Here is a 20,935-nt window from a genome sequence, read left to right on the forward strand (position 1 = left end):
AACGCAATCAGTCAGGCACAAGATCTGACCATAATTACACTTGTGCTTTCCATAAACTGCAGTTGCTTTATCCTATTATTTCAATTGCAACTCTGGCAGTGATAAGCGATCGTGAGAACAAATAAAAAATATAAAAACATAATTCAAACCGATGTCCGCAATTGGTAACACACTGCTCAACAAGCCGACAAATAACCTAGCTATACGTAATTCCCTGCGCTGAATCTTTCATAAAATACCCATCAGGGAATGTTAACGGGATTGTCTGTTAAACTATGTTTACAGCACTTTACACTTTAAATTATTTGGCTACTTTACATTATTGAAAGTACGCAAAATAAGGATAATCGATTGCTTAAATAGACCCAACCGGACACGACACGACTAGTTCGGATCGCGTCGGACCTGTCAAGCTAGCCTTTCAGCAGCTAACGTTAGAATAATCAAACGAGCTAACTTAGTATTTATGTAAATCACGTAATCTTCAGCTCTCTACTGCAATGCAATTAACATGGAAACATCATAGCCAATCTATGACAGTTAAACAAAAGCCATTAATGAATTAAAAATATATAAAGCTAGCCTTTTAGCTAACGTTGGAATGCTAAAACGAGCTAGCTTATTTATGCTACTTATTTCCTAAATCCTTCTCTAACGTTAATAACCTTCAGCTTTCTACCACGAAATTAAATTAACATGGCAATCTAGCTAACACAGTTTAAACAAAAGCAATTAATTACTTAAAATAGATTAATCTATCAACGATGTATCTTCACCTGGTAGGGAAGGACGTTGTAATATACTATTCTTCTCTTTGCTCCGCGGGGAATTGTTGGCATTGAGGAAAAGTATCGCCCCCTGCTGGTATAGTACCTTCATAATGCGTGTAATGTTCAATGTACAGTGCCTTGCGAAAGTATTCGGCCCCCTTGAACGTTTCGACCTTTTGCCACATTTCAGGCCTCAAACATAAAGATATAAAACTGTAATTTTTTGTGAAGAATCAACAACAAGTGGGCCCAATTATGAAGTAACGAAATTCATTGGCTATTCAAACTTTTAACAAAAAAAACTAAAAAGTGGTCAAAATTATACCTTACCAGTCACACTCTCTCCAGTCAGTCTCTAACAATGTTACTAAACTAATGATGATAAATAGAACAGCTGTGTGTAATCAAGTCTATAAATGCATCTGTTCTGTGATAGCCAGAGGCCGTAAGCAGAGAGCATCATGAAGAACAAGAACACACCAGGCAGGTCCGAGATACTGTTGTGGAGAAGTTTAAAGGTTGGATACAAAAATTTCCCAAGCTTTAAACATCCCAAGGAGCACTGTGGCGATAAGATTGAAATGGAAGGAGTATCAGACCACTACAAATCTACGAAGACCGCCGTCCCTCTAAACTTCACTCATACAATGAGAAGACTGATCAGAGATCAGCCAAGGCCCATGATCACTCTATACTGCAGAACTACAGCTGGGTGGGAACTGTCATGGACAACAATCGGGTATACTGCACAAATCTGGCCTTTATGGAAGAGTGGCAAGAAGAAGCCATTTCAAAGATACCAAAAATTTTAAATTTGCCAAAACCACCTGGGAACACACCAAACATGTGGAAGAAGGTGCTGTGGTCAAAAACAAAACAAACTTTTGGCAACAATGCAAAACGTTAGTTTGGCGTAAAGCAACACAGCTCATCACCCTGAACACACCATCCCCACTGTCAAACATGGTGGTGCATCAGGTTTTCTTTCTTCAGCAGGACAAAGGTTAAAATTGTGGGAAGATGGATGGACAAATCACCACTAAAACTGATGAGTCTGCAAAACCTGAGACTGGGACGATTTGTCCCAACAAACAATACAAACATAAACAAAACTACAATGAATGTTCACAAATAAACATATCCAGGTGTTAAATGGCCAATCAAAGCCAACCTGAATCAATCGAGAATCTGTGGAAAAACTGAAAACTGCTGTTCATAAACGCTTCCATCAACCTCACTGAGCTCGAGCTGTTTTGCAAGGAGAATGGGCAAAAACTCTCGATGTGCAAAACTGATAGAACATACCCCAGCACTCAGCTGTAATCGCAGCAAAGGGCGCTACAAAGTATTAACAAGGGGGCTGAATAATTTTGCACCAATATTTCAGTTTTTTATTTGTTTAAAAGGTTTGAAATATCCAATAAATTTTGTTCCACTTCATGATTGTGTCCCACTTGTTGTTGATTCTTCACAAAAAATTACACACTTACTTTATATCTTTATGTTTGAGGCCTGAAATGTGGCAAAAGGTCGAAAAGTTCAAGGGGGCCGAATACTTTCGCAAGGCACTGTATATATATATGTGTGTGTGTGTGTGTGTGTGTGTGTGTGTGTGTGTGTGTGTGTGTGTGTGTGTGTGTGTTTTTGCATCATTGTTGGTAATATTTTAGAATAAAGAACACATTTGTGTGTGTGTGTGTGTGTGTGTGTGTGTAGATGGACTGTATTTATACAGTCATTTTCTAGTCTTAACAAGTAGCCTACTAAATGCACTTTTACATATTACAGGAACCATTCACACATGGGTGTGTACAAAAATATATTTATTTTAACATTTATATATTGACAACTGTATACATGAAGCAAAACATTAATTCAAACAACATTCTCATATCTACAACTATATACAACAACTTAAGCATTCACATATATACACAACAAATATATAAACATAAATTTACAATATATAAAATCTTAAACATTTACAACTATATACAACAATTCAAACATTTACAACTTTATATACAACAAGAGCCAACAACAGAACAACAACAAGCCGCCAGTTACAGCTGCCGGTACTGCTTGCTCTTCAAGACTGCAGACAGAAGAAGAAAGTTTGGTTAGACCAGTGGTAATTACCTATGTCCTGTAAGATGATAATTGTATCTAATGTATCTAAAACAGTTGCAGTATATTTAATATTGTATCAAGAAGGTAAGTAAAATGTACTTAATGTACTGTAATGTACTTTATTATGGAACTGACCATAATAAAGTACATTAGAAGTTAATTTACCTTCTTTGACTGTGTAGTGGGGTAATGGTGAATTGAATTGCTAGCCCAGTCATTTCACCCCCAGTAATTCAGAACCCCAATTTTTCCAGTTCTTGATGTGATAAAATCTCCAACATGTGATCAAGACACCACCCTATCCTGTCTGACCCGGCCAATTGGAGCTGGAGAAACAGAAAACATTGACCCTGACGTGATTTGAACACGCAACCTTCTGATCTGGAGTCAGACGCGCTACCGTTGCGCCACAGAGTGCGAAATCCTGTTTACCAAACTGGTGACAAGTCCAACACCGGGGGAGACATTCATTAAAAACATTGTAGTAGTCAGTTTAAAGGTGAGTTATAAAGGCTATTTTCAGGTTCATACTTGTGTTTTGTGTTTCTTCTAGGACATGTTTATATACTTTGATATTCAAAAGACACTTTATTTTTCATATACGGCCCATGGGTGCAGCACCTGTACTCTCTGTTGTAGAGCTGTCTCTTCAAAATCCTTCCTAAAAAGCCCAGTCTGCTCTCATTGGTCAGTGTTTCCAGGTCTCTGCATCATTGGCATCTGAAGCTTTCAAACCAAAAACTAAACAACCAGACAAGTTCCAGCAGGAATGTGATCTGAAATTGGGGAGAAATGAACATTATGTGTGTCTACCACCAGTCTAGACGTTGTACTGCCCTCTACTGTTTAATATGCGGCTGCAAGTTCTCTCTGCCTTCCTGCACTAAATCCAGATGGGTCACCAAAGAAGCTTTATAAAGCCCTGAAGGTAAGTTATGGTTAACATGTCTCCAACAAATCCACCAGTTAACCATAATGTTAAAGATTCAGTAGCCTACTACATAAATATGGCAGGGAAGATAAATTAGGTATTTTCTCCATATCTCTTAGGAAGTTGTGCCAGATTGTGCTCTATTTTCTATCATGTGTGACAGCAGTGAGACACACACAGCTTCGGAGTCAGGCAGTTAGATTTCCACCAGCAGTCAGGGAGAGCAGGATGCGCATGGAGAGGAACCAAATGTGTTCAGCAGTTTAGCTCAGAACCGCAGTGAGCATGGTAGCACTCTAAACTGTCTAAAGTGCACAGCACTTTATGATACATTCATTACTCTGAAACCTGATCAAGTGGTAGAACTAGAGATAAACACCAGAGGGCGGTACTACAGCTACAGTACTTCACAGCAAAACTGACACACAACACGAGAAAAAGGATGGAGAATAAGCAAAGTAGAGAACCACTATGGCATGATATGTGCAAGCTGTAGCTACATAACAGCAAGCACAGCCAGCAAAGTGCCTCAGCTGATGCCTCAGCATCAGCTAGCCCTGATGGTATCATTGATAATAAGCTACTAGAAATAAAATGACCCATCACCCTCAGTGCATGCACATCCATTAATGATGCATTCACTGCTAAAAACCAAGACATCAGAGTGGAAGACGGGCAGTACATTATGAACCCAAAAGGCCCCAAAGGCTACTATAGTCAGGTACAGTTATGCACTGTCTCAGGCTACAAACAGCCAGTCTTGTTATTTGGACCCCACTACAACACCTGGAGCTTGATGTGCCTTATGACAATGACTTTGCCATCACATATATGCAAAGGCTACATAGCTTCTACTTTAAACACATGCTGCCAAAAGTTGTGGATGAATTTGTAGAGGGAAGACTGCAGTTGAGCAACAAGTTGTCATGGTGATGCGTCTGGCCCAAAGTTAACTTCAGGTCCAGCTGCGTTTGTTTACTATTTAGCTAGGTTTTACCGGCGAATATGGCACCGACTACAAACGCAGTGAAAGTGAGACTGATGAGCAGACTGAAGATGGGTCCGGGTTGTTGCGCTGTTGGGTGCAACCTGACCTCAGGAACAAACGCAATCTCCAAAATAAAAATGTTTCGGTTTCCTAAAGAAGAGGGGAGCCAGGCAAGAGTTCAAGGACTTCGTTTCAGCTAACAAACTCATGTTAAGTGATAGCTAGCTGCCAGTAAAATGCCAGTAGAAAATGCATCATTAATGGATGTGCATGCACTGAGGGTGATGGGGCATTTTATTTCTAGTAGCTTATTATCAATGATACCATCAGGGCTAGCTGCCAGCCATGGGTCTCCTGCACACACCACCAACCATTTGTCAATCACTGTGCAGCCCCTCTCTTTAATAATATGCTCCTTTGCAAGTCCCTCACTTTCCTTCCCATACCTTGTGGCCTGACTCCCCTGGAACCTTGGATACAGGTGTTCAGCAAGAAACTTATCTGGGTCAGTTGTCTCACGCTGAGGCACTTTGCTGGCTGTGCTTGCTGTTATGTGCAGCTTGCGCGTATCATGCCATAGTGGTTCTCTACTTTGCTTTCTGGTGTTTCTCTCTAGTTCTACCACTTGATCAGGTTTCAGAGTAATGAATGTATCATAAAGTGCTGTGCACTTTAGACAGTTTAGAGTGCTACCATGCTCACTGCGGTTCTGAGCTAAACTGCTGAACACATTTGGTTCCTCTCCATGCGCATCCTGCTCTCCCTGACTGCTGGTGGAAATCTAACTGCCTGACTCCGAAGCTGTGTGTGTCTCACTGCTGTCACACATGATAGAAAATAGAGCACAATCTGGCACAACTTCCTAAGAGATATGGAGAAAATACCTAATTTATCTTCCCTGCCATATTTATATAGTAGGCTACTGAATCTTTAACATTATGGTTAACTGGTGGATTTGTTGGAGACATGTTAACCATAACTTACCTTCAGGGCTTTATAAAGCTTCTTTGGTGACCCATCTGGATTTAGTGCAGGAAGGCAGAGAGAACTTGCAGCCGCATATTAAACAGTAGAGGGCAGTACAACGTCTAGACTGGTGGTAGACACACATAATGTTCATTTCTCCCCAATTTCAGATCACATTCCTGCTGGAACTTGTCTGGTTGTTTAGTTTTTGGTTTGAAAGCTTCAGATGCCAATGATGCAGAGACCTGGAAACACTGACCAATGAGAGCAGACTGGGCTTTTTAGGAAGGATTTTGAAGAGACAGCTCTACAACAGAGAGTACAGGTGCTGCACCCATGGGCCGTATATGAAAAATAAAGTGTCTTTTGAATATCAAAGTATATAAACATGTCCTAGAAGAAACACAAAACACAAGTATGAACCTGAAAATAGCCTTTATAACTCACCTTTAAACTGACTACTACAATGTTTTTAATGAATGTCTCCCCCCGGTGTTGGACTTGTCACCAGTTTGGTAAACAGGATTTCAGACTCTGTGGCGCAACGGTAGCGCGTCTGACTCCAGATCAGAAGGTTGCGTGTTCAAATCACGTCAGGGTCAATGTTTCTGTTTCTCCAGCTCCAATGGTCAGACAGGATAGGGTGGTGTCTTGATCACATGTTGGAGATTTTATCACATCAAGAACTGGAAAATGGGCTCTGAATTACTGGGCAATGAAATGACTGGACTAGCAATTCAATTCACAATCCTTACACCCATACACAGTCAAGAAGGTAAATTCAATTAACTTAATGTACTTTATTATGGTCAGTTCCATAATAAAGTACATTACTAGTACATTAAGTACATTTTATTTACCTTCTTGATAAAATATTAAATATACTGCAACTGTTTTAGATACATTAGATACAATTATCATCTTACAGGACAGATTAGATTACCACTGGTCTAACCTAAACTTTCTTCTTCTGTCTGCAGTCTTGAAGCAGCAGCAGCACCGGCAGCTGTAGCTGACGGCCGCTTGTTGTTGTTCTGTTGTTGGTCTTGTTGTATAGTTGTAAATGTTTGAGTTGTAGTATATAGTTGTAAATGTTTAAGTTGTTGTATATAGTTGTAAATGTTTAGGTTGTTGTATATAGTTGTGAATGCTTAAGTTGTTGTATATAGTTGTAAATGTTTAGGTTGTTGTATATAGTTGTAAATGTTTAAGTTGTTGTATATAGTTGTAAATGTTTAGGTTGTTGTATATAGTTGTGAATGCTTAAGTTGTTGTATATAGTTGTAAATGTTTAGGTTGTTGTATATAGTTGTGAATGCTTAAGTTGTTGTATATAGTTGTAGATATGAGAATGTTGTTTGAATTAATGTTTTGCTTCATGTATACAGTTGTCAATATATAAATGTTTAAATAAATATTTTTTTGTAACCAAGATGAAATGAATGTTTTTGTAGAGCTTGCAATACCTAACCACAAAACGTAAATAAGGGTGAAGATATTGTTCAATACATTGTTCTAGGCTTCACATGCTAGTTATTTGTTACTTACCAAGTTTTTTCTACTGCAGTCTAAAGAACAATAAGATTTTTTTTTTTAAATGGACATAGACAGTTTATATTGAATAATTATAAAAGGGGCAAAGACAAAACCAGTTACATTTAATTTACTTTATTTTTTTATTTTTCCGCCAACCTCTCCAACAGTAAAAAAAAAAACGTTTTGACCTCGGCCTCTGCTTCCCTCCTCTCATCTGCCTCTCTCTGATATTTTATGTCCTCCTTGGCCTGGGCGTGGGAGACCCTCCCTCCGATCCCCATCGTCTCCAAAATAAGCCTATGTGAATGAGGGGGGGAATAAAAAGCAGATTACGCAGCTATTACTTGTGAACATTAAACAATAGTGTAGCTTCTCACCGATATCTGTTCTCCCTCCCCCTGGTAAACAGCTGCTTGCTGCATACACGTAGAGGTATGAACGTCTCCGTTTGTTCCTTAGTCCCTGTCAGAATAGACGAGAAAGCTATCAGTATAACGCTGTGGATGGTATAATGTTAACGTTACATTAGTTTGATGTAGCATCCTCGAAATTCTGGCTTCGAAGAATCCTTCCTTGACATTGAGAAACACCTAGTGTCTTATGAATCCTGAAAAGTCTAAAGACTTTAAAATTAGGGCAGCCTAACTTGCCTAAGTAATTACTTTGCAGAAGATGAAAACTTCATAATAGCCTAGGTTACAGTTTTTTACAACTACTTACACACAAAATCTTTACATGTCAACCGATTTTTGAAACCTCTCATTTAAAGAGCAAAACTACACACCAAATCTCCAAGATCATGAGCTATTTCTCAGCCTTTCACTCAGTTTTCAATTGCATAAAACACACTACACACGCTTCTCTACCTAAGACACAAAAATCTGACAGGAAGTGACTTGCTGTCCTTTTCCAAACACAACCAATCAAAATGCTACACTTTTTCACCAGGTCACACACTCACATGGTCCACATGCAAATAAGGTACACACACACACACCCATGTGTGAATGGTTCCTGTAATATGTAAAAGTGCATTTAGTAGGCTACTTGTTAAGACTAGAAAAGCACTGTATAACCCTTGTGTTGTCTTCCCGTCAACCTTGAAACACTTATTTTGACGTTTTTGATGCCTTTTTTTCACTTTTTTTCACTTTTTTTTTTTGCTTTTTCCAATGTTTTAAATTGTTAAATTTTTCTTCTACACATTTTCAGCGCTTATTTCTACGTCCCATATTTTCTGATATAAAACAAAAATTGAAAACGGGTCAATTTGACCCAAAGTCAACACAAGGGATAAATACAGTCCATCTACACACACACACACACACACACACACACACACACACACACACACACACACACACACACACACACACACACAAATGTGTTCTTTATTCTAAAATATTACCAACAATGATGCAAACACACACACACACACACACACACACACACACACACACACACACACACACACACACACACACACACACATATATATACTTATCAATGATTAAATAGCCCTTAATAATATTCTACATACTATAGGCCTGTGCATGATCTCAGGAAAATAAAAGCAGCATTAAGTCCAGGAGAAACATTTCTTCTTCTTTTAATTCCAACATAATAAGAAAAAATACAGATGGGCCTAATGACTTAACATGGGGTGAAACACATGTACCATAACAAATGCATATGTTAATTGGTCATGGGTGTGGTTTGACGCTCAGAGAAGCCCACCGCCGTGCAATTTATCTAATTTAAAAGCGGATTATACTGTATTGGAAACAGAGATGGGTCTCCGATTCAGAGCAGACATATTGGTCAAAATACAGGATACAGTAATTGCAAACTAATTAATTTTCAGACCTGCCATAGTATTCATCACTAACAACAACGGTCCCGAGTCCGACCATAAAGACCCAACCGGTCTCAGCGCTATGTGCTCTGGACCTCTAATTACAGGGTCGCTATACCAACGCAAAACATGGGGGACATGTCTGTCTGGTACTGTATTCAACTATTACGATGTTTATATCCCTATATGGATAAAGAAATATCTTTATTTTTAGTTAATATGCACACGATTAAAACTAAAATAATTGTTGAATAGAACGTGAAAATAGTAAGAACAGTTACAATCAGAATTCAATCACAACACATTACCCCTACAACTATCCTAAATGGTATGGCTTCGCGGTGGTTGAAGACGTTGCAACACGCAATGGGGAGGGGAAAAACTGGTGTCTCCTCATTTCTGTCATGCCGTTATTCGGATTAAAAAAAGATTGTGTCTGAGCAAATACTGAGAAGTTCTGCGACTGCATTTTGAACTCCTTTGCCTCTCCTATAATGTGATGGTAAGTAACTTACTTCTTCAGCTCTAGCTAGCTAAATGAAGAACGTTAGCCAGAGTTACTGATGCACTTGTTGCGTTGGGTTGTAACGTTACCATCCCATCCAAACAAACATATCTTTCCCTTAGGGAAATGTTTAACGTTACCACCGAAGTTTAAAAAACACTATTACTTTAGCTAGCTCCTGCTTTGTTTCTGATTTAAGGTAGCTCACTATACATTACGTGTAATTAAATAAGCTAACGTTACACCGAAACTTTGGCAGAACTAAGGACGTGTTGCGTTAACTAACTTCATCGCCCGATATGTAAATACCGTATCAGGCGTTTGGTAATATGGTGAATATATAAACAGTTAACATGGGAGTTTAAACTGGAAAGCTGGCTCACTCTCTTGTCTTTAAGTGGTAGGAGTATAAATGGTGTTCCCCTGTTTATTCTGATACCCCCTCTTTATTTTATTCCTTTATGGTTTTAGCGGGCTGTGGGGATCCCTTACACCTCAGAGAGCGTGCACAGTGCAGAGGGGATGTTTTTTTCCAATAGCCAGCAGTGTACTCTGAAGTAGGGATTATGACAGTCTTGGAGGGGAATTAAGGTTTACAGATGGCTGCTCTCATGTGATGCCAGGTTTCACCCTGGTCAGCAGCAAGGGGATGTCTGAAGAGGTCAGCCAGCACCGTTTGGGCTGATAGTAAACTTGTTTTGGAGGTGGGATGCAGTGGAGACTAATGTAGCTTATAACTAATTGTACTCTGGATTTAAGGCTGATTAAGGTTGGTATAGCTTCACCTCATTCATTAGTTACTCAGTACTTTTCATGCTTTACACCAGCTGTTAGACTTTTGTTTTGATGTAATATGGCAGCATTGATCACTACCACTGCTTATTCTTTTAAGTAATCTTATGTTTGCACTATGTTATTGATAAAAGGTTATTTGTTCTAAATAAATTCCATTTTATAAAGGTTTTATTTATTTATGTGAATGTCAGGGTGCATTTAAACTCATTGCATCTGTTGTGTAAACTACAGTTTATTCTTAAAAAGTAAATGTATATTTCATTTAAGTCAAACGTGGAAAAAGTCTTCAACATAAACAAACCAAATGCTAATTGGCCAAACATTACATTGCAAGTTTAGTTCAGATATCTAACAAGACTTGTACTAATTTCTTAAAGCATTTTTGTTTTTAAAATGTACAGTGTAAAACAGTTTTCAGCAGTCAGGGCAGATGCAAAAAAAACAAGCTGAAAAAAGACCATCCAAATTCCTCACATACTGTATGTCTGCAACCTCTTCTTTTAATATCTCAGTAATAAATAAAAAATCAAATATAGTGTATTATCATTATCACAAATTTGATTGTATTGCTTGAGTATAGGCTATATGTTTATGATTATTGAATAAAAATACATCTTTGTCAATGAGACTATTGTATAAGTGCAGAAGTATTGTAATATTGTAAGCAGTATAGATCACATTATAGAATATTGACTAACCAGAGTAGAGAGGTACAACATAATGGGCATACATTATATTGAAGAAGCACTCCAAGACTCACACAGTAGATAATGATTAAAAAGAATGATGAATTATTTATACATTGTCAGTGTAAAAATATAATTGGGTCTGTTGAGTTTTTGTACCATTTGCTAAAGCGTAAGTGTAAATGTACAGTATAGTTAGACTCGTAAATAAGTCAGAAGTTCAAGCTACAGGAATTTCAGGTTTTTATGTCTGTTTGCACTGGCACACAGATGTGAGTCTGGCTGTGTTTGAACATGTCCATAAATCACATTTGCTATGACAAATGTTTTGCTCTCTGAGCCAACAACATATACTTTTATAGTTCCCACGACTTGTATTGTACATTACACCTTTTTATAATGTTTTATTTTCTTACGATTTATCTCACAGTGAGGACTATTGCTAGTGCTTTTAAACTTATGTAACATAATTTTCCTCTATGTGAATGCCAAACTCCTAAAGAGTTGCATGTAAAAAGACACAAATATGATGCAAAGAAACAGCAGTTTGTTTGTGCAAGAATGTCTTACCATGCTGGTTATTTTCTACTTTTTACTTGGAGGAGATTGGCACAAGATCCAGACCGCTTCAGTTATTTTGTTTTTGGTCCCTTATACTTTTTTCTCTTGTGTTTTTTTTTTTTTTTTACTGGTTATCGTCAAGAGCAGGATTTAAGGGGATCAGAGTCGGCATGCGTCAGTAATTAACCTGATTAATTGATTTTGAGACGTTAATCAGATGAGCCACGTACCAGTAGGGGCTTCAGGTCAGCATAGTGGGCCAAGCTTCAGATGAGCCTTGGTTGCAAGTATACTGCCGCTGTCCACCATGGCCATTAAGCAGAATCTGCATAACGCAATTAGTTTTTATAATTTAGTGTTGCCGTTGTTTAGAATAGAAATAGAAAAGGTATGCACAAGGATTGTCTTATTATTATCTGAAAATATTGTTTCCAGTTAATGACTGTTATTAGGATTACATTATAACTCATTGAATTTGCCAAACTATATCCCTGTTAGATAGTTGTTTTTTTAAGGTAGACCAATACCAGTCATTTATTTGAGTCATGGATTTGATTCATTTTTTGGATGATCCCTTTGGAAGATTATTGTGATGGTAAAACATTTGGCCTCAGAAGGGACAAGCCATGTTGAGTTAATCTTGGTTGTGGGATAATGGGAGAAAGCCATGTCTGGGATTGGGATTGTTTATGCTGTGACTGATTGACAGTATACTGATGCAACCTCAATGAAGAAGGTTGCACATTACACAGCAGAACCTAAATCTGTTTAAATTCCATTCTGCTGTCGTCATCATTCACATTGTTGTTCACACGTTGTTGGATCATGTTTTTAATTTCTTTGCCTATCTTACTTTGATGTCATCTATCTTTTCAGATGCAGTATAGACGTACTGCCCTGGAACAGATAAAAAGTGAAGGATAGAGGAAGCAGGAGAAGACAGAGGCAGTTTAACAGAGAGAAAGTACTTATCATTGACTTACACGAGACATCATGTCCACTTCGATAAAGCAGGAGAGAACCATTTGTGTTCTCCTCCCCAACAAAGACCAGCTGGACATTACTGTCGGGGTGGGTGTTTAATACAGTACGTCTCCAGCTGTCCTCTTGGAGATCACCAAGAGGTCTTAAACAGATGGTCACAGTTCTGTTTATCATTACAACTGCACCACATACTATTGAATTCTGAATACTGACTTCTTTGTCTTTTCACCTGCTCTAGCCAAAGCCCACAGGGCAGGATGTTTTTAATCGAGTGGCAGAGCTTCTTGGAATCAAAGAGCTGCACTTCTTTGGCCTCACAGTGGTGAGGGGTAAGTTCACTCCTCATTGACCCCCTCAGCCTCACGCTAGAGTACAAAGCAGTTTTATGTTTTGTTGACCAGTTCATGCACATACAGTACAGTGCCTATACCACATTTCAGCGGTCAATCAGTTAGATTGTAAACAAGAGCATCATGTTTGGTTTTAGACGATTATAACGATTTACTGCAGGGCTTTGCAGTGCCACTCTTACTGGCACGTATTGTGGAAAATGTTTTCTGCCCAAGCGCTGTTTTACTAAAGACAAAACATTTCATTGCACCCTCCCAGTCTACATACATTAATTGAATGGTGTAATCCACTTTAGCCACCGAGCAAAGTTCTGAACTTTCTGTTTCCTTGTGTTTCTGTTCTCTTCCTTTGTTCAAATACGTTAAAATGCATTGGTAATCTTGTGTAGCTCACCACTTGAACAAGCAGCCTTTTGTTTTTGTGGTGTTGGTTCAGCGATCACTTAGGCCTGGATTCCTGCAATATTAACTTCATTAAGCCTGGAATGCACCCTTGCATTCCTCCTCTTCACTGAGGGGAGGGACGGATTGATGATGGAAAGAGAAGGGTGGGAATGGAAGGGAAAAGGGGTAGGGGGACCCATCATGACACAGGCCGCCTTCCTTTAAAGACGTCAATGAAGCATGAGAGGTAGGAGTTTGAATGAGTCAGAGTACGGACGGGCTGAAAGGAGAGATGGATGGTTAAAGGAACACGTTGTGAAACAGCTCGGCGAGCATGATTTGGCTACACAAAGTTGAACAAAAGAGATAAGTTGGATCAAATAGAAAATGCCCATGTCATGACTCATAGGACCAGGCTGCTCATTCTCAGCGCAGGTTGCAAACCGCTTTTTAGCCCCTCTCCAGAAATAGAATTCAAATTTAGTTTTTGATAAAGTAACATTAACGTTGGCAAACGGTTATATTCAAGGGAGTGCAGGATAAATAAAAAGCTAATTATCAAGATCAAAGCTATGCTAGGTTGAGTGCATCTACCTATCCCTTTACACATTTACAGAATGTTAGGCTGACAAAGCTCCTGCCAGCAGTGTTTGGTCTGTGCGGCCATGCTACCTCTGAAATTAGAAAATGGATACATTAACATTAGCATTGTTCTTGGTAGCCTCATTCACAAAAGGAATAACAAGGTTTTTTTTTTTCTTTCACCCTAATGAATCCCATTGTTGGTCAAATTTTACGCTTGGTCACATTATTGTTTTGTTTGCTTGCTAACTGTCTCCTTGTTTCCTGATTGTCTTTCTCCATCCCAGACAATGAGCACATCTTTTTAGACATGGAGGAGAAACTGACTAAGTACTTTTCTAAGGAATGGAAGCAAGATTCAGGAAAGGTAAGGCAGCCTGAAGATTGGAACATTTTCAATGAGTAAATTAGGAGCATTTTTGCTGTGACCCACTCTCCAAACTATTGTAGATTTTTGGTTAATTGGGAGGTAAAGTCCAGTGGCCTACATGCACCAACTTTTCGTTTAGCATGACAAAAAGATGAGTACAGGCCTTCTCTAACGTGTCTCTTTCTGCATACAGGGATTACCGAAGAGACCTTTGCCTTTAGTGCTCTGTCTCAAAGTGCAGTACTACATAGAAAATGGTAGACTCATTTGGTATGTCCTATATATGTTCTTTATGCATCCTCTTCACTGCTGGACAAGCTTTCTTTTTGTCCATCCATCTTTTTCCTCCTTTCTGACATCTTTTTCTTTTGGTGTGGTACCAGTGAACGTAAGGCACGGCATCTATACTACTCTGACTTGCGGGAGCGGGTGCTTCGCTCTGAATGTCGTCAGCAGGAGGAGGTGTACTTCCAGCTGGCAGGTTACGCCTTGCAGGCTGATCTCGGTGACCATCCGCTGCCCAGGCAGGATATGGAGGTCACTCCTTACTTTGAACCCAAGGAGTACTTTCCCCCCTGGGTAGGAGTTATCGTGTTGCAGCAGCATTTAAAAAACTATTGTCCCTAATAGATTTTAATGTTTTATATTTTTAGGTTATGTTGCGCTATCTGCCTTAATCCATGTCTGTCCCTTCATCTTTCTGCAGATTGTAGCTAAGCGTGGAGTAAACTATCTCCACTGCCATGGGCCCAAGGTGCATCAGGAGCTGTGGGGGATGTCTACTCGTGATGCCATGCTGCTCTTCATCAGGGAGTCATGTCAACTGGAGGATGTACCTGTCACGTTTTATAAACTGCAAAAGGTCTATTTAGTTTTTTAGTATTATAAATTGAGTTTCTTGAGTTGAGTTTTTGTAGCACACACGATACTGCAGGGTGTGTTTATTTGCAAGATTCATTTATATCATTAAAATCAGAAATGTTGATTAATTATGCTGGTGGGCGGTGGAATTTGTTTTCAGCACATTATCATCTACGGCCATTCCAGATGTATTCCTTCCCTCTGACTGAAGTACTAGTAGTCTTTTCCAACACAAATACATTTACTTTGGCTTCATTTCAGCTGTGCTGGACAAATGACTATGGGGCAGTTACGTAACTTTCCATCTAATCCAGTTTATTGTCCTCCCCATTCCAAGATTACTCATCTACTGAGTGAATTTTGAACGCTTGCCCAGCCATTGCGTAATGTGCTATCACTTTTAATTTGTTGTTAGCAGCAGCCCAGTGTTTCCCATTGAAGTAGGAGAGGGGTTCAACTGTGGGATAACTGTCTTATCTGAACTGCTCACATGCCTCTCTGACATCTCATCATTCATTTGTCCAGGACAAAAAGGAAGAGAGAGGAACGGCATTGCTCGGCCTGACCCTGCGAGGAATGCAGGTTTATCAGGTATGTGCATGTGTGTTATTGATGCATAGTACAGTATATGCGTCAACACATGCGTACATAAGAGTGAATCTGTGTATGCTCAAGATTCAGTCTTTGTATCTGTAACCCTATAAAACCTCTGACTAGACGTGTGAAGAATGTGTGGGATTTCCACCAACAGCAGTGGATCAGAAGATAGGAGCTGTCTGCCATGCCCGTCAGTTGTTTGATCTGTCCATCGGGGGCCATCTGGGGGGATTAGGGCTCCAGGCCTGGCTGATTAAAGAGCTAACAGACCATGAGATACGTTGAGAAGCCCTTGGGCTCTTTGCCAAGTCCAGAAGTCTCCTGTCAAAATACAATGGATTATTGATTGCTAATTTTAAAATATATCCTAGTAGATTACACATCCAGAAATCTCTTGCTGCTGAAACACAAAAGCACACAAACATATGAGGTATTACTTTTAAGTGCGTGTGTCTGTGTGTGTCTGTGTTTTATTCATAGGAGGTGAACAACACGCGACAGCTGTTGTACGACTTCCCCTGGTCAAATGTGGGACGTCTCACTTTCCTGGTAAGCACACTGCTCATTTCCATTCTCTGTTGAGATGAGTTGGAATTGTTGTAATTATTTAATGGGCATTAGCTTTGGACACTGTGTATAATATGTTGTCCCATTCAGGGTAAGAAATTTGAGATCCAGCCAGATGGCTTGCCATCAGCCAGGAAGCTGGTTTACTACACTGGATCATCATTTCGCTCTCGCCACCTCCTCCTGCACCTGAGCAGCAGCCATCGCCTCTACCTCAGCCTCCAGCCTGCCCTCAAACACCTACGCCAGCTGGAGGAGAGCAAAGGTAGGGAGAATATAAGGACAAGATTAGTATCAGTGATAATACCAGTTTGGCTGGGGGTCTTGTACTCAGCAGAACACTTCTGCAGCCACTGAAAGTTAAATGTAGCCTAGAAATCTAGACGCACCCTAGCAGCAGCAGATGTAATTTGCAGCCAGGGTCAGTCTAGCAACTCTCCGTTGGCTTGCAAGCTGGAAAAACCAAACTCTGGCCGGGCAAATCACATCGTGTATAGAGTTGGTGGGCGGGCTTATGGCTGCTGGCTGCTAGCTTTTCTTTGAGAAAAGAACAAAGAACGGCACTGAAGTCAGTCTTAAAAAAGGAAGATGTGTTCAGAGTTTTGCCGACTGGATACCTTCCTTGTTGCTCTGCTTGGTTGTAGTGCTATCCTATTGCGTGCAGAGGGAATTTGACAGACAACCATTTATCTCGCCCCTTGGATTGAGCCCAGCCAATGGTGAGTTCCCAGACCCAACATCTTGATGTGGGTCTGGCTCGTCAGGCTAAGTTAAATGCATAACTTAAGAAAAGTCACGTTTTCCCCCACACAACGAAATCAAAAAGGTTCTGTTCAATAATCACGCTTATAGCACAAATCGATCTCTGTGGGACAAACTTAATAAAATGCATCATATAAGAAAAATGTAATTGTTGATCCTTCATTGAAAATAAGTATTTTTTTTAAAAATAAAAAGTTTTAAAGGTCTAAATATAGAAGTCTAAATATGGAGTCAAGAGTTTTTCATTGATCAGCAACCCTTAAGGGTTACCCATATTCATTTCAGCATTTTTAAGCAGCTTCTGGCAGTTTCCAGTTAGTGAAGACTACTACTATTCTTGGTATATCTTCAATACTTTCTATCATCTTCTTAACAAACAGCCAACCTCAATTTATTTAGATGTTTTATGCGCTTTTCTTAATTTTAGATAAAAAGCGCTACAGAGAGTCGTACATCAGTGATGACCTGGACATGGACCCCCCAGGCAGCGAGAGCAGCCCTGGTCTGTCGCGACACTCCACCAGCAGCTCTGGAATTGAAGCTGACGCCCGCCAGCACAGCATCTCCACAGAGATGGCCTCCATGGAGGAGGAAGGTCAACGGCAAGCAGAGAAAGGTTTCAGCTCAGTAGCCAGCCACGGCAGCTCCTGTACCTCTGGGTTTGACATAGGCAGTAAGGCTCGAATAGAAGATGAGGGGTGGCAAGAGGAAGGTGAGAGGGTTTTTATACTGAAACATTTGTACAGGACATTTTATTCATCCATCTGCATATTGTTTGGAGTAAACTGGTGCTTAACTTTTTGGATGACTTAGTCAGTTGGTAGACAGGAAAGCAGCTGTATGCCATGCTGATCTTGTATTTACCTTTTGTGAATAATGGTTTACTGGTGATCCGTTGAGAATAGAAGAGGTTAACAATGTTGTTGTTATCATCACCTGCTTTCACCCTTATCGATGAGTATGTCTCAAAGTAAGTAATTTTGCCATACGAATGTGGAATAGGGATGTTGATGATTAATGGTGGAGGGTGGGGGTGTGGCCTTGACCAACTGCCACTTTGCTCGTTTGAAAGCCATGATGTCTCTCTCTCATGGGTGGGCCAAATTCTCTGGGTGGGCAAAGCAGACAAAGGGGAGGTAACGTTGCTCCTTATGACCTCATAAGGAGCAAGATTCCAGATCGGCCCATCTGAGCTTTCATTTTCTCAAAGGCAGAGCAGGATACCCAGGGCTCGGTTTACACCTATCGCCATTTCTAGCCACTGGGGGACCATAGGCAGGCTGGGGGAAACTCATATTAATGTTAAAAAACCCCTTCTAAAGTGAAAAAGTCATGCCATGGGACCTTTAACCTTCAATAAGGAATATATTCACAATGCATCCCTGAGACATCACTTTAATCTGCGCCGGTGTTTTCACTTTAGCAGTTCCATACAGTTGGGATAATTACACTGTTTCACACAGTGCTTCCTCAGGCACTATGCAAAACACATTGCTCAATAAAGATAACATGATGTCATTATTCCATATTTGTATGCCTCTCTGTGTTCTTTTAGTAGCCTGCACCTCAAGCTCAAGTAAACGCTGTGTGCAAAGTTATTTTCTTTTTTGTTTCATTGTGATATTAAATAAATATATGGCCATGGCAGATGAGAGACATGATTTTCAGATTTTTCATAATCAGATTTCTATTTATTTTTTTCTCCAGAGATCAAGACCAATATTGAAAATCCAAATGAGGATATTGTGGATGATCCTGATGAGATGTTCCAGTTGGCTGATCTACTTGAAGGAGTGTCTGTGGATTGTTCCGAACTCTCCTCAGAGACTCGCTCACCAGGTATGAATAATAAGTGAAAAACAAGCTATTATTTAAACAATATTTTATTTGTTCTCATCCCATTAGTGAAAACAAAATTGGCTGTATTCTCAAACACTAATAAAATGTGTTGGTCTCTACAGAAAACAAAACATTTCCCCCAGACAGTGATGAAGACCTCGAGAAATTGCGTAACAAGGATATGTTAAAACAGGTTGGTCGTCTATCTTCTTTCCCTTGCCTTCTTTTTCTTTGACTCCTTTTGGATTTCTCTGTTGTATTAGCTTTTACCTTTACATCCTGTCTCTCTTCTAGATGCTGAAATCTAGGGCACAAGTTTGCGTAGATCGGCACAGCCACAGTCTAGATGATGTACGTCTGTCCCCACCTCCGGCACGCCTGGGGACGACGCTACCAACTGATTCCTCCCACAGCTATACCTTTGGCCTCCCAGATGCCTCAACAAACACCAAGATCCCTGTCGATCACAGTTATTACCCCCTTTTGCACTGCCAAGCCAAACCTTCCTTCTATGGCCGCAGGTCTACTAACTGCCTCTCCTTGGACATGTTAGGTGATGAACAGTTCCTGGAATTCATTCTTTGAATACGCTGATGTGCACAAATGCGCCCGTTCTCTTCCTTCATTTACAGCGCAGCTTAACTCTTAGATTGCCAACACACAAATGTCTGTGTTTTCTACTGTATGATGATGACAATGTGGGATGTTTGTGTGTTTCAAATTGCAGAGAGACATTATTAAAATGGCGGGACCCCTTATTCCTCTTAGAAAAGCTGTGAATTAGAGAACCGAGATCTAATTCAGCAACATTCAGTCAGTAAACCAAGCATATTTATTAATGTTGTATATTGTGTACATACTATTTGCACTATTTTATTACATATCAAGGCCTCTGAACAAAACATTTCTAATCAATTGTATTGTCTTTTATAAAGTTCACACTGTTGAAATGTTTCTGAAATGTCTGAATAGGTTAATGTTGGGACAAAATGTTTGACAATAACTGATATTTTGACGTTTTAAGGCCATGCAGTCGTGTTCTGTATTGGACATTCATAAGATGGGACTTACTTCCCTTGCAATTAGCATATTTTCTAATGTAATCACTAAAATGTCCATGTTTTTATTAATGAGAATCTCCAGAAGCCACAGTGCTAATGTTTGTGCTCCTGTATTCCTTTATCATGTTTTTTTTTTTTTTTTAATCCTATTATATAATATACTCTATTTTTGTATCGTGTGCACTGTGGTGCTTTTTCTATTAGTCTGCCACAGCAATGTAGCTGCTGATGTGGAAAATTGAACCTCTTTACAGCTGATAATGCATTCATCCAAAGCTTCCCCATTCTATACTCTCCCCCTGCTGTCGTAATTACAACAGAAAAGTATTCTTTGTAATGCACTATTTCTGTAACCAATAATTGTATAATGAATCTGCAGTATTTTTGTGTTACGTAATCCCCAAACAAAGAGCCTCTGTCAATTTTTTTTTTTTTTCTCAGACATTATTTCCACTGTTTTGTAAATGATAATTGGTATGCAGAAGAACTTATGTCTTCAGCCAATATTAACTCACTTGGAAAGATTGTAAGTCATTAAACACAGCTTTTATCAAAGCCAATAATGTATGAACATCTGCCAGTGTTAATTCACAATACTGAACAATTCATTTTTATCTAAAGCAATGCTTTTTTATGAAGGAGAAAATAAATTCTTAATGCTACTAAATGAAACCATGTGTTTTTGCTTTTTTTTTGGTACTGTTTCACCACTGTAATGTTAAAATGACATGACTCAGTCATCTAAATGTTAATACATTTGGGCTCATTTAGTTGTACATATCTTCCAGTATAACGTTATGAAATTTATCAGCAGACAGGTCAGAGTCATTTGAAAACAAGTCATCTGCAGTGAAG

The 20,935-nt window shown here is 39.4% G+C and overlaps 1 protein-coding gene and 2 non-coding genes across 4 annotated transcripts; 2 read left to right on the top strand and 1 right to left on the bottom strand.

The window, feature by feature from the left end:
- Window positions 1-3,245: 3,245 nt before the first annotated feature.
- On the bottom strand, window positions 3,246-3,317 carry trnaw-cca. The gene has a single exon. It is a non-coding gene; the product is annotated as a tRNA-Trp (tRNA).
- Window positions 3,318-6,315: 2,998 nt separating this feature from the next.
- On the top strand, window positions 6,316-6,387 carry trnaw-cca. Its single transcript has one exon. It is a non-coding gene; the product is annotated as a tRNA-Trp (tRNA).
- A 3,147-nt stretch (window positions 6,388-9,534) lies between these two features.
- zgc:172136 (uncharacterized protein LOC566376 homolog) lies at window positions 9,535-20,752 on the top strand. 2 transcript variants are annotated; one of them, XM_039783738.1, is made up of 14 exons: window positions 9,535-9,678; window positions 12,600-12,794; window positions 12,946-13,036; window positions 14,311-14,390; window positions 14,587-14,663; window positions 14,777-14,972; window positions 15,100-15,255; window positions 15,780-15,845; window positions 16,332-16,400; window positions 16,509-16,683; window positions 17,608-17,892; window positions 18,888-19,019; window positions 19,142-19,212; window positions 19,314-20,752. In XM_039783738.1, the coding sequence occupies exons 2-14, from the start codon at window positions 12,717-12,719 to the stop codon at window positions 19,602-19,604; spliced, it is 1,767 nt and encodes a 588-aa protein (XP_039639672.1). In that variant the 5' UTR covers window positions 9,535-9,678; window positions 12,600-12,716; the 3' UTR covers window positions 19,605-20,752. The 2 variants fall into 2 exon arrangements, with proteins under 2 accessions (XP_039639672.1, XP_039639673.1); XM_039783739.1 differs by lacking the exon at window positions 9,535-9,678 and adding an exon at window positions 9,854-10,450.
- Window positions 20,753-20,935: the final 183 nt, after the last annotated feature.

This window comes from Perca fluviatilis, chromosome 19 (genome assembly GCF_010015445.1).
Source record: "Perca fluviatilis chromosome 19, GENO_Pfluv_1.0, whole genome shotgun sequence".
Classification (NCBI taxonomy): domain Eukaryota; kingdom Metazoa; phylum Chordata; class Actinopteri; order Perciformes; family Percidae; genus Perca; species Perca fluviatilis.